At 49.8% G+C, this 13,137-nt stretch overlaps 1 protein-coding gene across 3 annotated transcripts; it reads left to right on the top strand.

Annotated features, from left to right (window-relative positions):
• The first annotated feature begins 4,533 nt into the window (after positions 1-4,533).
• Positions 4,534-12,851, top strand: MPI (mannose phosphate isomerase). 3 transcript variants are annotated; one of them, XM_019441436.2, is made up of 8 exons: positions 4,534-4,634; positions 5,115-5,242; positions 5,948-6,148; positions 6,799-6,940; positions 7,506-7,688; positions 9,675-9,848; positions 10,616-10,818; positions 11,349-12,851. In XM_019441436.2, the coding sequence occupies exons 1-8, from the start codon at positions 4,619-4,621 to the stop codon at positions 11,565-11,567; spliced, it is 1,266 nt and encodes a 421-aa protein (XP_019296981.1). In that variant the 5' UTR covers positions 4,534-4,618; the 3' UTR covers positions 11,568-12,851. The 3 variants fall into 3 exon arrangements, with proteins under 3 accessions (XP_019296981.1, XP_019296983.1, XP_019296982.1); XM_019441437.2 differs by having other exon boundaries at positions 4,590-4,711; XM_019441438.2 differs by lacking the exon at positions 5,115-5,242 and having other exon boundaries at positions 4,588-4,634.
• Positions 12,852-13,137: the final 286 nt, after the last annotated feature.

The raw sequence follows: 13,137 nt of genomic DNA, 5'->3' as shown, positions 1-13,137 counted from the left end.
ATAAAGGCCCAAGTTCTTGGTGTGGCCTCTAGGTCCTATAGGATCTGCCCCCAACTATTATTCCCACTCCTTCCCGTGCCCACCCTCATGCATTCGGGCCTTTCTAGTGGCTTTTCAGTTTCTCAAACATTCCTTGTTTCCTCCTGCCTGCGGGCCTTTGCCCATGATGTTCCCTCTTCCTGGTATGCTCTTTAGTCCATGCCTTCATCATCCTTGGCTAGTTAACCCCAATTTATCCTTTTACCCAAGTTCAGAAGCCTCTTCAGGAGTTGCCTCTCTACTCAATAGGTTAGATCAGCTCCTTCCCCCACAACAAATGCTTATATTACCCTATAGTTTTGTTTCACAATACGTATTGCAGATTATAAGTATACACTTGTATAGGTGGTTATTTGTTTATTTCTCTCCCTCCCAGTAGACTGTAAGCTCCAGAAGGGCAGGAGTAGGGTCTGTTCTGCTCACTGTTGGTTTTCTGGCACTAGCAGTGTACTGAGCACATGATAGGCATTTAGTAAATATTTATTCTTACCATCATTCACTTTTCTTACCTTCCTCTTTCCTGTCTAAATTCCAACGATCCTTTATGGCCCTGTTCAACTTTTCTCCAGGGAAATTTCCTCAAGCAAGAGAAAGCAAGAGAGTCCACGCTTGTGTGCCCTTAGAAATTATCTACCTCTAACCCCCCACGACCACTCCTCTGAGGGCAGTGTAGAGAAACACTCTTGGGTTTCTCCTTTGATATTCACACAAAACACTTCTGTAACCAAACGTGGGTTTCCTTTTCCTCACATTAACCAATTTTCTGGCACTAGCTCAGTAGCATTCATTTCAGCTTGGACACTGTCTACCTGAAGTTAACATCAGAACCCACAGGTTAAGTAAGAGCTCATTCCACAAGATTGTCCCCACTTCAGATGCCAATACCAAGCCCCAGGTTGTCACCTGTACTTCTATAAACTAGGGTTCCCATGACCCCCTCTTTAGGTTTGATAATTGGCTAGACTGGCTTCCAGATCTCAGGGAACATTTACTGGTTTGTTGTATGATAAAGGATATACAGATGAGCAACCAGTTGAAGAGATACACAGGAGCTCCTCCCTGTGGAGTTGGGCATGCCACCCTTCTGGCATATGGATGTGATCACCCACCCGGAAGCTCTCCAAGCCCTTTAGTTCAGGGATTTTTTTTTTTTAATGGAGGCTTCATCATGTCGGCATGATTGATTGTTAATTTAATCTCTCCCCTCTCCCTCCCCAGGGGACAGAGGATGGGAGAGGCAGGGCTGAAGTTCCCAAGCTTCTACTCATGGCTTGGCCTTCCATCCTGAAAGCTATCCAGGAGCCCACTAAGAGGTGCCTCCTTAGGACCAAAGTTGCTGTGGTCACCCAGGAAATTCCAAAGGATTTAGGAGCTCCGTGTCAGGAACTGGGGTCAAAGGCCAAATATTGAAACAAAAGATGTCTCTAACACTTTGATTGCTTGGGACATTACAAAGGTTTTAGGGGCTCTGGCCAGGAACTCATTTTACCACAACATCGTAGGCAGCATAGAGATCTTTGCTGTCTGCAGCCTGAAAGAACAGGCCACAGAACATGAAGCAAGCCTGCTTCCTCCTTGTCTGCTCAGCCTAGTACAATGCTGGGCTGATGAAGAAAGAATGGAACTTGGTATCACCAATGTGGAGCTTGCCTACCCATCTGTCTCTAAAGACCTCTGGGATCTATCCACTTCTCTGTGAAAGAGACATCATGCAACTATTTACTCATTCACTTATTCAACAGGGGAAGAGGTATAGCATATTGGAACTCTGTACTCTTAGAGCAGTTACTTCACTTCTCCAAGACCTATCTTTCTCATCTCTAAAATGGGGCTAAGGGCACTACCTATCTCATAGGCTATGTTGACAATGAAATGAGACAATTTTCAAAAAGGGCTTAGCACAGTATTTAGTACATAGCAAAATAAATGTCAGCTGCTGTTATAGCTTGAGCTATAGCTGGGTACTGGCATAAATATGAAGCTGAATTACATATAAGGTCTAGTAGGGAAAAGAGAAAAGAAAGCAGATCATCACTAGATAATAAAGCGTGATCAGTTCTACTGGAGAGACAAGCAAGAGGTAAGGGTGAAAGGTTCTAGGGTCTCCAAACATACCAGTCTCCCTTGCAGATAGATTTTTCTGTGTGTAAGGAAGGTAAGAGTGGAGTGGGGTGGGGCTCTATCTGTCCCAAAGATCTAAGTTCTTTCTTCCCTGTGTAGAGATACTATGAAGGAGTAACTCTAACTCTGGCTTCAGTGGTGGTAGTGGGGGAGGTGCTCCAGAACACTGCCCACCCCACCTCCGTGCCTAAACTAATCCTTCATTCTTTTTTTAAAAAAAATTTTTTTTTCAACGTTTTTTATTTATTTTTGGGACAGAGAGAGACAGAGCATGAACGGGGGAGGGGCAGAGAGAGAGGGAGACACAGAATCGGAAACAGGCTCCAGGCTCCAAGCCATCAGCCCAGAGCCTGACGCGGGGCTCGAACTCATGGACCGCGAGATCGTGACCTGGCTGAAGTCGGACGCTTAACCGACTGCGCCACCCAGGCGCCCCAATCCTTCATTCTTACATTGGAAGGCTCATAAAGCTGGAGGAGCTGGAACGAGGTAAAGGAAAGGTATTCAAAAGTAGGAGGTATGTGAGATGTGCTGTTTGTAGGATTCTTGTGTTTTCCATTTTATTATTCCTCAGTATATGGTGAAGCTTCTTTTGAAACGCAGGCTGATTTATCTGAGCCAGGGGACCCCAGGAGAGGTCAATGTCCACAGCTGGGCAGGGAAAAGAGCACCCCCTTTTCCCCCTGGGCATGTGAGGTACAAGCTGTGGGAATTAGTGGTGGGGTGGGGAAGCAGAGTCAGGACTGTAGCCCTCATTCCAGGTGCCCCAGCTGGTGGCCCTCCTCCTGGGCTGCTGAGTGAGGTCCGGATGTCAGAACCTTTTTCCAGAGGATTTATTTAAAAAAGTTTTTTTAATATTCATTTATTTTTGAGACAGAGAGAGACAGCATGAGCAGAGGAGGGGTAGAGAGAGACAGGGAGACACAGAATCCAAAGCAGGCTCCAGGCTCTCAGCTGTCAGCACAGAGCCCAACACGGGGCTCGAACTCATGAGCTGTGAGATCGTGACCTGAACCAATGTTGGACGCTTAACCGACTGGGCCACCCAGGTGCCCCTCCAGAGGATGTATTTAAAAAAAAATGTGTAATGTTTATTTTTGAGAGAGAGACAGTGAGTGAGGGAGAGTCAGAGAGAGAAGGAGACACAGTATGCGAAGGAGAGCCAGAGAGAGAAGGAGACACAGCATGAGCAGAGGAGGGGTAGAGAGAGACAGGGAGACACAGAATCAAAGCAGGCTCCAGGCTCTCAGCTGTCAGCACAGAGCCTGACACGGGTCTGGAACTCATGAACCGTGAGATCATGACCTGAGCCGAAGTTGGACGCTTAACTGACTGAGTCACCCAGGTGCCCCATGATTACTCCACAAACAAGGCCCAGCCCAGCCTTCACCATGCCGAGCTCCTGGTGATTCTCCCTGACTTCCGTCTGTTTGACATGTGAGCAGCTCAGCCTGGAGGAGGGGCTGGGGTTTTGTGTCCTGCAGTACTTAAGGCAGGAAGGATCAAAGGAGCATGGAGCGCTGACTGTCTTCCTGCATCCCACATCATCTCATCTCACCTTCCAACATACCTGTTAGGCTGGCATTATTATCTCCCTTTTATAGAGGAAGAAACTGAATCTCAGGTTAAGGGCCTTGCATGTGACATTTGACATCATCAAGCATCACTGAGTTCCTTCTTAGATCACAGCAATTCTTTGCTACTGACAGCTACTCAGTAAAACCTGAGGTTCTCACAATAGCCTGCAAAGTTCTGTGCACTGCCTTTCCTCTCTGACCACCTCACGTGTACCACCCCCCCCCCCACACACACATATATACACACGCTCACTGCTCCAGCCACATTGGCTTCTCTGCTATTTATTCCAAAATATAACAGACACATTCCCATGTTCCCACCATAGTCTTTGCTCAAGCAGTTTCTTCTGTCAGAATATTCCTCCTCACCTCCAAGTCTGTGCTCAAACCTCCTCTCCTCAATAAGACTTCCCTAGATATTTTAAATTCTGCAAAGTGCTTCCTACTCCCACCCCCACTTTTTGTAGCACTTATCTCTCAACCTCCTATATGACTTGCTTATTTATTATACCTATTTGCCCTTTCTCCCTTCACCAGAATGTAAGCTCCACAAAGGGAAAGGGATCCTTATCGTGTTCTTGGATCATCACCAACCCTTAGAACAGCCCGCGATATTTTGCCGGTTCTCAGTAAGTCTGTGTCCTGTGAAGGACCGAATGAATGAATACTGAGACCCAAGATTGCGGGCGGTAAGCCTCTGGGCTGCTGATCGCTGGAGGGTGTGAGAGGCATTGAGAGCGCTCCCAGTGGCCACCCCCGGCAAACGGCCCTCCAAGGAGGCACTCGAGGAACTACATTTCCCAGGAAGCTCTGGGTCAGGGGCGTTGCGGGTGCTGCCGGGAAGTGCATACGTGCCAGAAGCCAGGTCCGGTACCGTGAGGATGGCAGTTCAGCAAGGTGGGCTGTCGGCTGTGTTGCTGAGGACACTGGGGGAGGGTCGCGTCGCGGGGAACCTTCCCGACCTGAAATGCCAGGTGGGACCCAGGCTTGCGGCTCCGCGGAAAGATGGATGGGCTCTGGGCAGAGGAGGGGGCACCTGCGATGGGGAATGAGCCATTTCAGCGCTCGAAGGAGGGTCTGGCGGGGAGGGGCCGCGCATGGGTCACTTCGAGACGGGGTGCTGTCCAATAGGTTCCTCCCGCTTCCTCCTCGTCACCTCAGCGCATCTACCTGACTCATGTCCGCGGAAAAGCCTTACTGCCCGCTTTACAGATGGGAACATCGAGGCCTGCGGAGAAGGGTCTCAACTAACGACCTACAAACCCCTTATATGACTGTCCCCCAGACAAAACCCTCAGCTCGTGTCTAGTTTCCCCAAGACAGTAGGGTCAGGCCTCAGGAGTGGGGTGGAAGCTGACCCACTCTCTATGCCCTCAGTATTCCCCCTTTCCGGTGTGGTGCAGCAGTATGCCTGGGGGAAGACAGGTTCTAACAGTGAAGTGGCTCGGCTGCTGGCCAGCAGTGACCCGCTGGCCCAGATCTCAGAGGACAAGCCATATGCAGAGGTGAGACCTGGGTTGTGTTTGACTTTACCAGCAGGTGAGACCAAGGGGTTCCTTCACTCAGAGGGCCTGGGGCAAATCATTTAGGTCAGCTGGGAGAGGGAGGCAGCAAAGAGGGAGGGAAGCCCTCTTGGCTCTTCAGATCTGGGCAGGCAATGAATCCAGATGGTAGCACCAAAAGAAGAGAGGTTTTGTCATAATTGGCTGGGATTTCTGGTATCTTCCTTCCCCCAAGAACTACCAGCACTTACTGAATTTTAATTCAGCCCTCTTTGACAATTAAAACTTTGACTTTTACATCTTAATAACCTAAAATATGTATTTTTCCTGCCCATTTAGGTGAGATAAAGCCAAAATATAAGGCCAAAGGCCTCTACTTCTGAGATTGGAATAAATGAATGTTAACCCTTCTCAGAGGCATTTGAGAGCTTTTTAGTGACCTTGACAGTGCAGGTGTCATTCTCCTGATCGGACAGATGAGAAAATTGAGACCAAGAGATCAGAAATAACCAACCCAGGCTTCCACAGCCGGTTGGAGGCAGAGCCTGAATTGGGTCTCCTGACTCCTGGTATGCTGGGGTCTGCTGCCTTCCTGTATGTCTGTGATGGCATGAGCATTTATGCCCAGGCCTGGGAGGCCTGTCTCGGGATTCAGGTTGGTGGTGTCCGGTTTTTCCTTTTTCCCTCCCAAGTTTTATGTTTTTCCAGTTGTGGATGGGGTGCCATCCCCGAGGAGATGCCAAGATCCTTGACAATCGCATCTCACAGAAGACCCTAGGCCAGTGGATCGCTGAGAACCAGGACTGCTTGGGCTCAAAGGTCAAGGACACCTTTAATGGCAAGCTGCCCTTCCTCTTCAAAGTGCTCTCGGTTGAAACTGCCCTGTCCATCCAGGCACACCCTAACAAGGTACAGGATTAGAGTGGAGTGCAGAGGTCAGGGTACAGAAGAACTCAGGTCAAGGCCCTCCCACTACTTTTACTGCTGCTTTTACCCCACCCACGTGCCACACTCCAGCCCAAAGCTAAATTCAGGCTTGACGACTCCCAATTTAGCTCTGGAAGGCCAGATGCTGGTGACACATGCTGGCAGCTAAGTCTAAGCGGACAGCTGACCAGCCTGTGCCCAGGGAGTTTCCTGGGTTCCCCTCATCCAGCCCAGGACTACTCTATCTGCTGTTTTCCCACCTGGCTCTCTCAGAAAGTTTGCCTTCCAGGGCAAGGCAGGCACCCTAACTATTGCCCCAACTCCTAGGCATTTGTGTGTCCAAATTTCTCATTTCTAGATGGGCAGAGTAAGACCCAGAGAAGACAGGGATTTAACCAAACTTGCACAGCTTGTTAGTGTCTGAGCTTGACTTGGTGTTGGGGTTTCCTGATTTGCAGTCCAGGCCCTGAGTTTCTGCATTATGCCCTGACTGGGCTCATTGCCAAAAGTATGAAGCCACTGCTTTCTGGTGACCAGGGCAGGTAGAGAGCAAGGGCTGGGTGGGACTGGTGTCCTGCTAGGTATGATGACTGCACCTTGACCATCCTCCTCTTCCCTTTGCCATCCCACAGGAGCTGGCAGAGAAATTGCACCTCCAGGCTCCACAGCACTACCCCGATGCCAACCATAAGCCAGAGATAGCCATTGCCCTCACCTCCTTCCAGGGTTTATGTGGCTTCCGGCCAGTTGAGGAAATTGTGACATTTCTGACAAGTAAGACTGGGCAAAATAGAACATGCATATTGGGCCTACGGTGCATAGGCAACCCAGGGCAGAGCTGGAATAGTGGCAGAGAACAGAGACTAAGTGTCACAGTAATTGAGGGCCTGCTTAGCCCTATGAATTTTTTTTTTTTAATTTTTTTTAATGTTTACTTATTTTGAAGGAGAGAGAGCCTGAGCAGGGGAGGGGCAGAGAGGAGACACAGAATCTGAAGCGGGCTCCAGGCTCTGAGCTGTCAGCACAGAGCCTGATGTGGGGCTCGAACCTACGAGCCGTGAGATCATGACCTGAGCCGAAGTCGGATGCTTAACCTACTGAGCCACTCAGGAGCCCCTGGCCCTATGAATTCTTAAAGCCACTGGGGTGGACCTGTGAGACCAGGCTCAGGTATGGTTGGTAGGGCTGGTGGCAAGCAGTTGGTTTTCACCTCAAAGTTTGCTTAGCATTGCCTGGCTCCTTGGTTAGGGATGGGATAGGGAGGCCTCTTCCGACTTCCCACTCGTGCGGGTTCCACCTTGCCATTCCTGATACGGGCCCTGGCATGGCCTTCCTGCAGAGGTGCCCGAGTTCCAGTTTCTTATTGGAGATAATGCAGCAACACAGCTGAAGCAGAGCCTGAGCAGTGACTCCCAGTGTGTGGCCTCTGCTCTGCAGAGCTGTTTCTCCCACCTGATGAAGAGCGAGAAGAAGGTGGTGATAGAGCAGCTCAACCTGTTGGTGAAGCGGATCTCCCAGCAAGGTGGGTGTTGTAGGCCATGCGGTGCCCCCGGCCTGCACTGCCCCAGCATGGGCACCAGGCACTGAGGAGGACAGGGTTCTCAACCTCTCTGCTCAAAGTGCATCACCAAAATGGGCCTTAGATGACTTCGATGGTCTGTTAGTAACTGAGCGTTTCTTTCCTAGTCTTTGTTTCTCTAGACGGCTGGAGACAGAGTGGCCTGGAGGACTTTTAGGAGGTCTTCCACCTAGGCATTCTGAGATTTCCCCAGCCTTACAGTTGTTCTCCATGGATGGATTTATACTTTGGGCCTAGAAAGTAGGAAGGGTACATGGGGATGCTCATCCTCCTCTTCTCCAAAGGCCTGAAGCCCAGAGCTTTCAATCAGATCTTTTTTTAATTACATATATAGATATAGATAGATAGATAGATAGATAGATAGATAGAGATATATTTCCTTAAATAGCTGCTCCGTGCCCAACCTTGTGCTAACTAAGGAGGGTTCAGGAAATGACTGATGGGCGTGGCTGTCACATTTGGGTCTGGAGGTTAGTACAAGCAGTATAAAACAAGGCAGAGTGGATTCCAGCTCTGAGCCTATGTGACACACATGATGAGGCCCCAGCCCCTTCTCCAGGCGACCCCAGAGCTCTTCTGGCTCTCTACACATTTCTCCTGTCACCTCTGAGCCATAGGGAGCTCTTTTACCCAAACATACTGTTTTCTTTGGATTCTTTTGCTTTTGGTGTTTCTGCTTGCATGCCTCCCCTTTATACCTATTTGCCCGTTCTCCCTTCGCCAGAATGTAAACTCTACAAAGGGAAAGGGATCCTTATCTTGTTCTTGGATCATCACCAGCCCTTAGAACAGCCTGCGATATTTTGCCGGTTCTCAGTAAATCTGTGTCCTGTGAAGGACCGAATGAATGCATACTGAGACCCAAGATTGTGGGCGGTAAGCCTCTGGGCTGCTGATCGCTGGAGGGTGTGAGACGCATTCAGAGTGCTCCAAGTGGCACTCACGGCAGAATGGGATACTCTTGCTGGGAGCTCCCAGGACACCCTGTTCATATGTGAGGTGTAGCACCTATGAGTCTATATCACCACATGCATCACCTGGGTTTTCTCCAGGCCAGGAATCTGTCTCCTTGAGACTGTGTTCCCAGTGCTTAGCACAGAACAGACATTCAGCATGTCTGTGTATGAAGGCTCAGAACCACCCTCCAATCCAGAGCAGCCAGTTCCTTCACTGTGACACTGACACATTCAGCTTTTACTTACTCATGCCCTCCCCACTTCTCTGCACACTCAAGAAATCTCAGCTCACCACCCTCCCCTGCCCCAATTTTCAAGACTTCCCTCACTAATCTAGCCCAGGCTGAGGTCTCCCTCCCCTGGTCAGTCTCCAGGACACAGTTTTGGCCCTGGGCTCATTCTGCCTCTTGCTCTCTGGGGTAATCAACCATCTTGGTTTGTCTGGGACTTTTTCTGAGACATGTTATGTTCAGTGCTGTGAAATAGAAAGGCCTGGGCCAACTGGGGCAGTTGGTCACTCCACATGGAACTCTTGGGTTATCCCTTAAATAGATTGAGATTCTACAGCAGTGGTTCTCAATTAGGGAACACTGGCAACTGTCTAGAGCATTTTTTGTTTCAAAACATGGATTGGGGTGCTAGTGCTATCTTGGTTGTAGAGGCCAAGGATGCTGCTAAGCATACTGCAATGCACAGGACAGCCTCCACAACAAAGGATTATCTGGCCCCAAACCTTAGCTCTTCCAGTGTAATGCTGAGCATATAGACGGTCAGAACAAGGGAAAATGGCACCTCTGTGGGCTGGAAGATCAAGGAAGGCCAGCCCACAAAGGGTGGGGATGTGGCTAGACAGACACACCCACCAGTTTCTAGATTTCTGAGGGTAGGGACTTCCCCAGGACTTGGTGGCCGCGGTGGGGCTGTAAACACCACTGGGGGTTCCTAAATGGCCTTGGGGCACTCTGACCCTCAGTGGCTGCTGGAAACAACATGGAGGACATCAATGGGGAGCTCTTGCTGCAGCTGCATCAGCAGTATCCAGGTGATATTGGATGCTTTGCCATCTACTTCCTGAACCTGCTTACCCTGAAGCCAGGAGAGGCCATGTTTCTGGAGGCCAATGTGCCCCATGCCTACCTGAAAGGAGGTGAGTCACATTGTTTTTTTAAGATTTTGTTTTTAAAATAATCTCTACACCCAATGTGGGGCTCAAACTCACAACCCTAAGGCCAAAAGTTGCACGTTCCACCAACTGAGCCAGTCAGGCACCCCTAGATGAGCAACGTTTTAGCAGTGAGTCTACCAAGCCTACCAAGCCTTGCTTCCTCATTTAGATAAAAGGGGGAGGGGGTGGTCAAGAAGAGACCTTTAAGGTCCCATCCAGCTCTGACCTCCCAGGGTTCCTGGGGTGGGCAGGGAAGTAACCAGTAGGGATGGAGAATGACAGCTTTGTGTTATATACTGCTTGACTCTTCACACCCTTTGAGGTCCCAGTACTCTCACGCTGAGTCTTATGTGCACGTGTGGTTAACAATTTGAACCCAGGCTATAGGATAAGGCTGCTGTTCTCTCCCCTACGTTATGCTACCTTTACATGTGTCTTTACCCAGAGATTTTTATGCGAAAATACATTCTCACAGAAAGGTGTCACATTTTGACTCTTGGCTATTTGTCCACTCATGGACAGGATTCTGTGGTAGAATAGTCTGGGGAGGGTTGGGGCTCCCCCAGGGGCTAACGTGACTGACAACATGCAGGTGACCTACCACCTGTATTTAGTATCTCATATCTTAGCCCATTCTCCCAGATTATACATTTCACACGTTTTACCCAACGTTAGGAGGCCCGGCCCTGGAGAGTCTAAATTCAAGGCATCCTTCATCAGGTTAGTGCATGACAACTGTCTGTCCCTAGACTGCGTGGAGTGCATGGCGTGTTCAGACAATACTGTTCGTGCTGGCCTGACACCCAAGTTCATCGATGTGCCAACTCTGTGTGAAATGCTCAACTATACCCCCAGCAAGGACAGGCTCTTTCTTCCAACACAGAGTCACGAAGACCCCTACCTCTCTATCTATAACCCCCCTGTGCCAGACTTCACTGTCATGAAGATGGAGGTGAGTGGGGAGGGTGGGGATGGTGGCAGCTATGATGGGTGTCTTTGTGTGGCATGAAAAAGCCTGGCAAGGGGCACCTGGGTGGCTCAGTCAGTTGAGCATTGGACTTCAGCTCAGGTGGTGATCTCATGGTTCATGCCCCACATCAGGCTTTGTGCAGACAGTGTGGAGCCTGCTTTGGATTCTGTCTCTCTCTGCCACCCACCCCTGCTCATGCTCTCTCTCTAAAATAAACATTAAAAAAAAAAAAAAGAAAAACCCTGGCAAGGTCCACAATGTGGCGTGTACCTGGGGCTGGTTTTCCTTTCTGTTAAGCTCACTTGGTGGGGGGTACGGGAGGCATAGCCACAGGACCTACCCACTCTTCTTTGTACCAGAGACCGGATGTGGGCCTCCATGCTGACAAGAGCCTGAGCATTGGGGAAGATAACTGAGCGCTCCTCTCACTGTCTTTGGGGTTGTCCTGGGCCCACTGTGAGCCGATAGGAACAGAAAGTGAAGCGCATCATCCTGCTGTTTGTTTTGCCCAGGTCCCTGGCTCCATCACTGAATACAAGGTCTTGGCAGTGGACTCGGCCAGCATCCTCCTGATAGTACAGGGAAGAGTGACAGCCAGCACTCCCACAGCCCAGACACCAATCCCCCTGCAGCGTGGTGGGGTGCTCTTCATTGGGGCCAATGAGAGCGTCTCACTGAAGCTCACTGTGCCCGATGACCTGCTGATGTTCCGAGCCTGCTGCCTGCTGTAGAGACCACAGCCTGTCTGGCTCTCCTCTGACAGTTACCCTAAATCCTAGCCAGCCTCTCAGGCCCAGCTCAAACCCTTCCCTGTTCTGGACCTGGGTGTGCGCTGGAAGAGCTGGGGTAGAGTAGCAAGCTTGAAGGTAGTGCCTCCTGAGCAAGCCTAGGACAAACCATCATCTTTCTCTTGGGAGAAGGACCCCGATGAGAACTAAGAGCAGACACTCCCCTTGTATTCTCACCATACCTCAGCCAGGCTGTCCTCAAGGCAGGAGGCAGCAGCTGTTCCAGCCTATGGCATTAAGCAGGCTGCTAAAATCTAGTACTATTTCAGCATCACTCACAGCAAAAGGATAGGCCATTTCTAAGAACAGGGTTCTGGCCCTGGGACTGCCCATTCCCTCAAATGCAAAGGAGGGAAAAGAGTAGGCCTATGGACTCATTACTCATTGCCACTCTCTGACTCTGTCAAAGCAATTAAAGATCACTGTGTTGAGGCTGATGTAGAGCAGTCAACCTTTAGTGTTCCAGGATATCCTTTCTGGATGTCCAGTTTTTGCTTTAATTTCTGCTTCTAAGAGCTCCCTGTGGAGGGCAGGCTGGACTTCAGGGCTCGTTTATAGGAAGGGCAGCCGGCTTCAGCCTTAGATGCAGAGCTTGCAGGCAGGCCTTGAGTCCTACATATGGGGAAGGTGGATCTAAAGACAGGTACTGTCAGTGTAAGATTCTCCTCTCCAATGTTTCAGTTGGCCTTAGGGCCAGGATCAGCATGTTAAGGCCAGCAGACTGGACCTGGCCACACTTGTCATTTACATACCATCCAGCTGCTTTCAGGCTACAGTGGCAAAATTTAGTAAATGCACCAGACTGTAGGGCCTGCAACACCAAACATACGGACCAACCCTTCCGAGTTTGTCAGCCACTTCTCTAGAGCACATTCAGTCACTGTATACACAGGGATTTGGGGTCAGGGCAATCCAGTTTGTGTTGCGAAGAGAAACCTAGCTACTTTTTCTAAACTGGCAGGAAATATATAGGGCGTCTGCTCTTCCCGTGCCTACCCTCTAGTCTGCAAGAGGTGGCACAGCTGTCTGTTCTGCCACTGAAGTACCTGACTGCAGTCCGAGATCCTGTCACCTCAGACTTAGCAGAGAGCCAGGCTGTTGGCTCCTTCCTGTGGGGTAAGGGTTTAGACTGGCACAAAAGGATCTTCTTGGGCTACTGCCCACACTAGACCTCCTATACAATGGAAATCTAGGAAACTACCTTCAAAAAAGTTCTGGCCAATCTGTTCTGGGGTGTCTTTTTTTTGGCCTCCAAGTTTTCTTCAGCTAAAACCCAAAAATGACCTGGGAAGAAAAGGTCTGTCAAAGGGAACACAGTCTAAAGAGAAGTGCTGTGCAAAGGCCTGTTCCATCCATGGTCTCCAATGACACAGGCCTGAAAATGATGCCCATTGGGAATAGTAGGAACAAGAGGTCCTAGGAGGAATGGTCACAGTTGGGGCTATTAGGCTGTTTCTTCATTTCAGAAGGCTGTGGTCTAGGGCTTTCTTTAAAATCCTATCGTAACACAGAG

Source organism: Panthera pardus, unplaced genomic scaffold, assembly GCF_024362965.1.
Source record: "Panthera pardus isolate Hobbes unplaced genomic scaffold, ASM2436296v1 HiC_scaffold_24, whole genome shotgun sequence".
In the NCBI taxonomy this organism is placed as follows: domain Eukaryota; kingdom Metazoa; phylum Chordata; class Mammalia; order Carnivora; family Felidae; genus Panthera; species Panthera pardus.
Note: the sequence above shows the minus strand (reverse complement) of the source record. Positions and strands in the feature narration are given on the sequence as shown.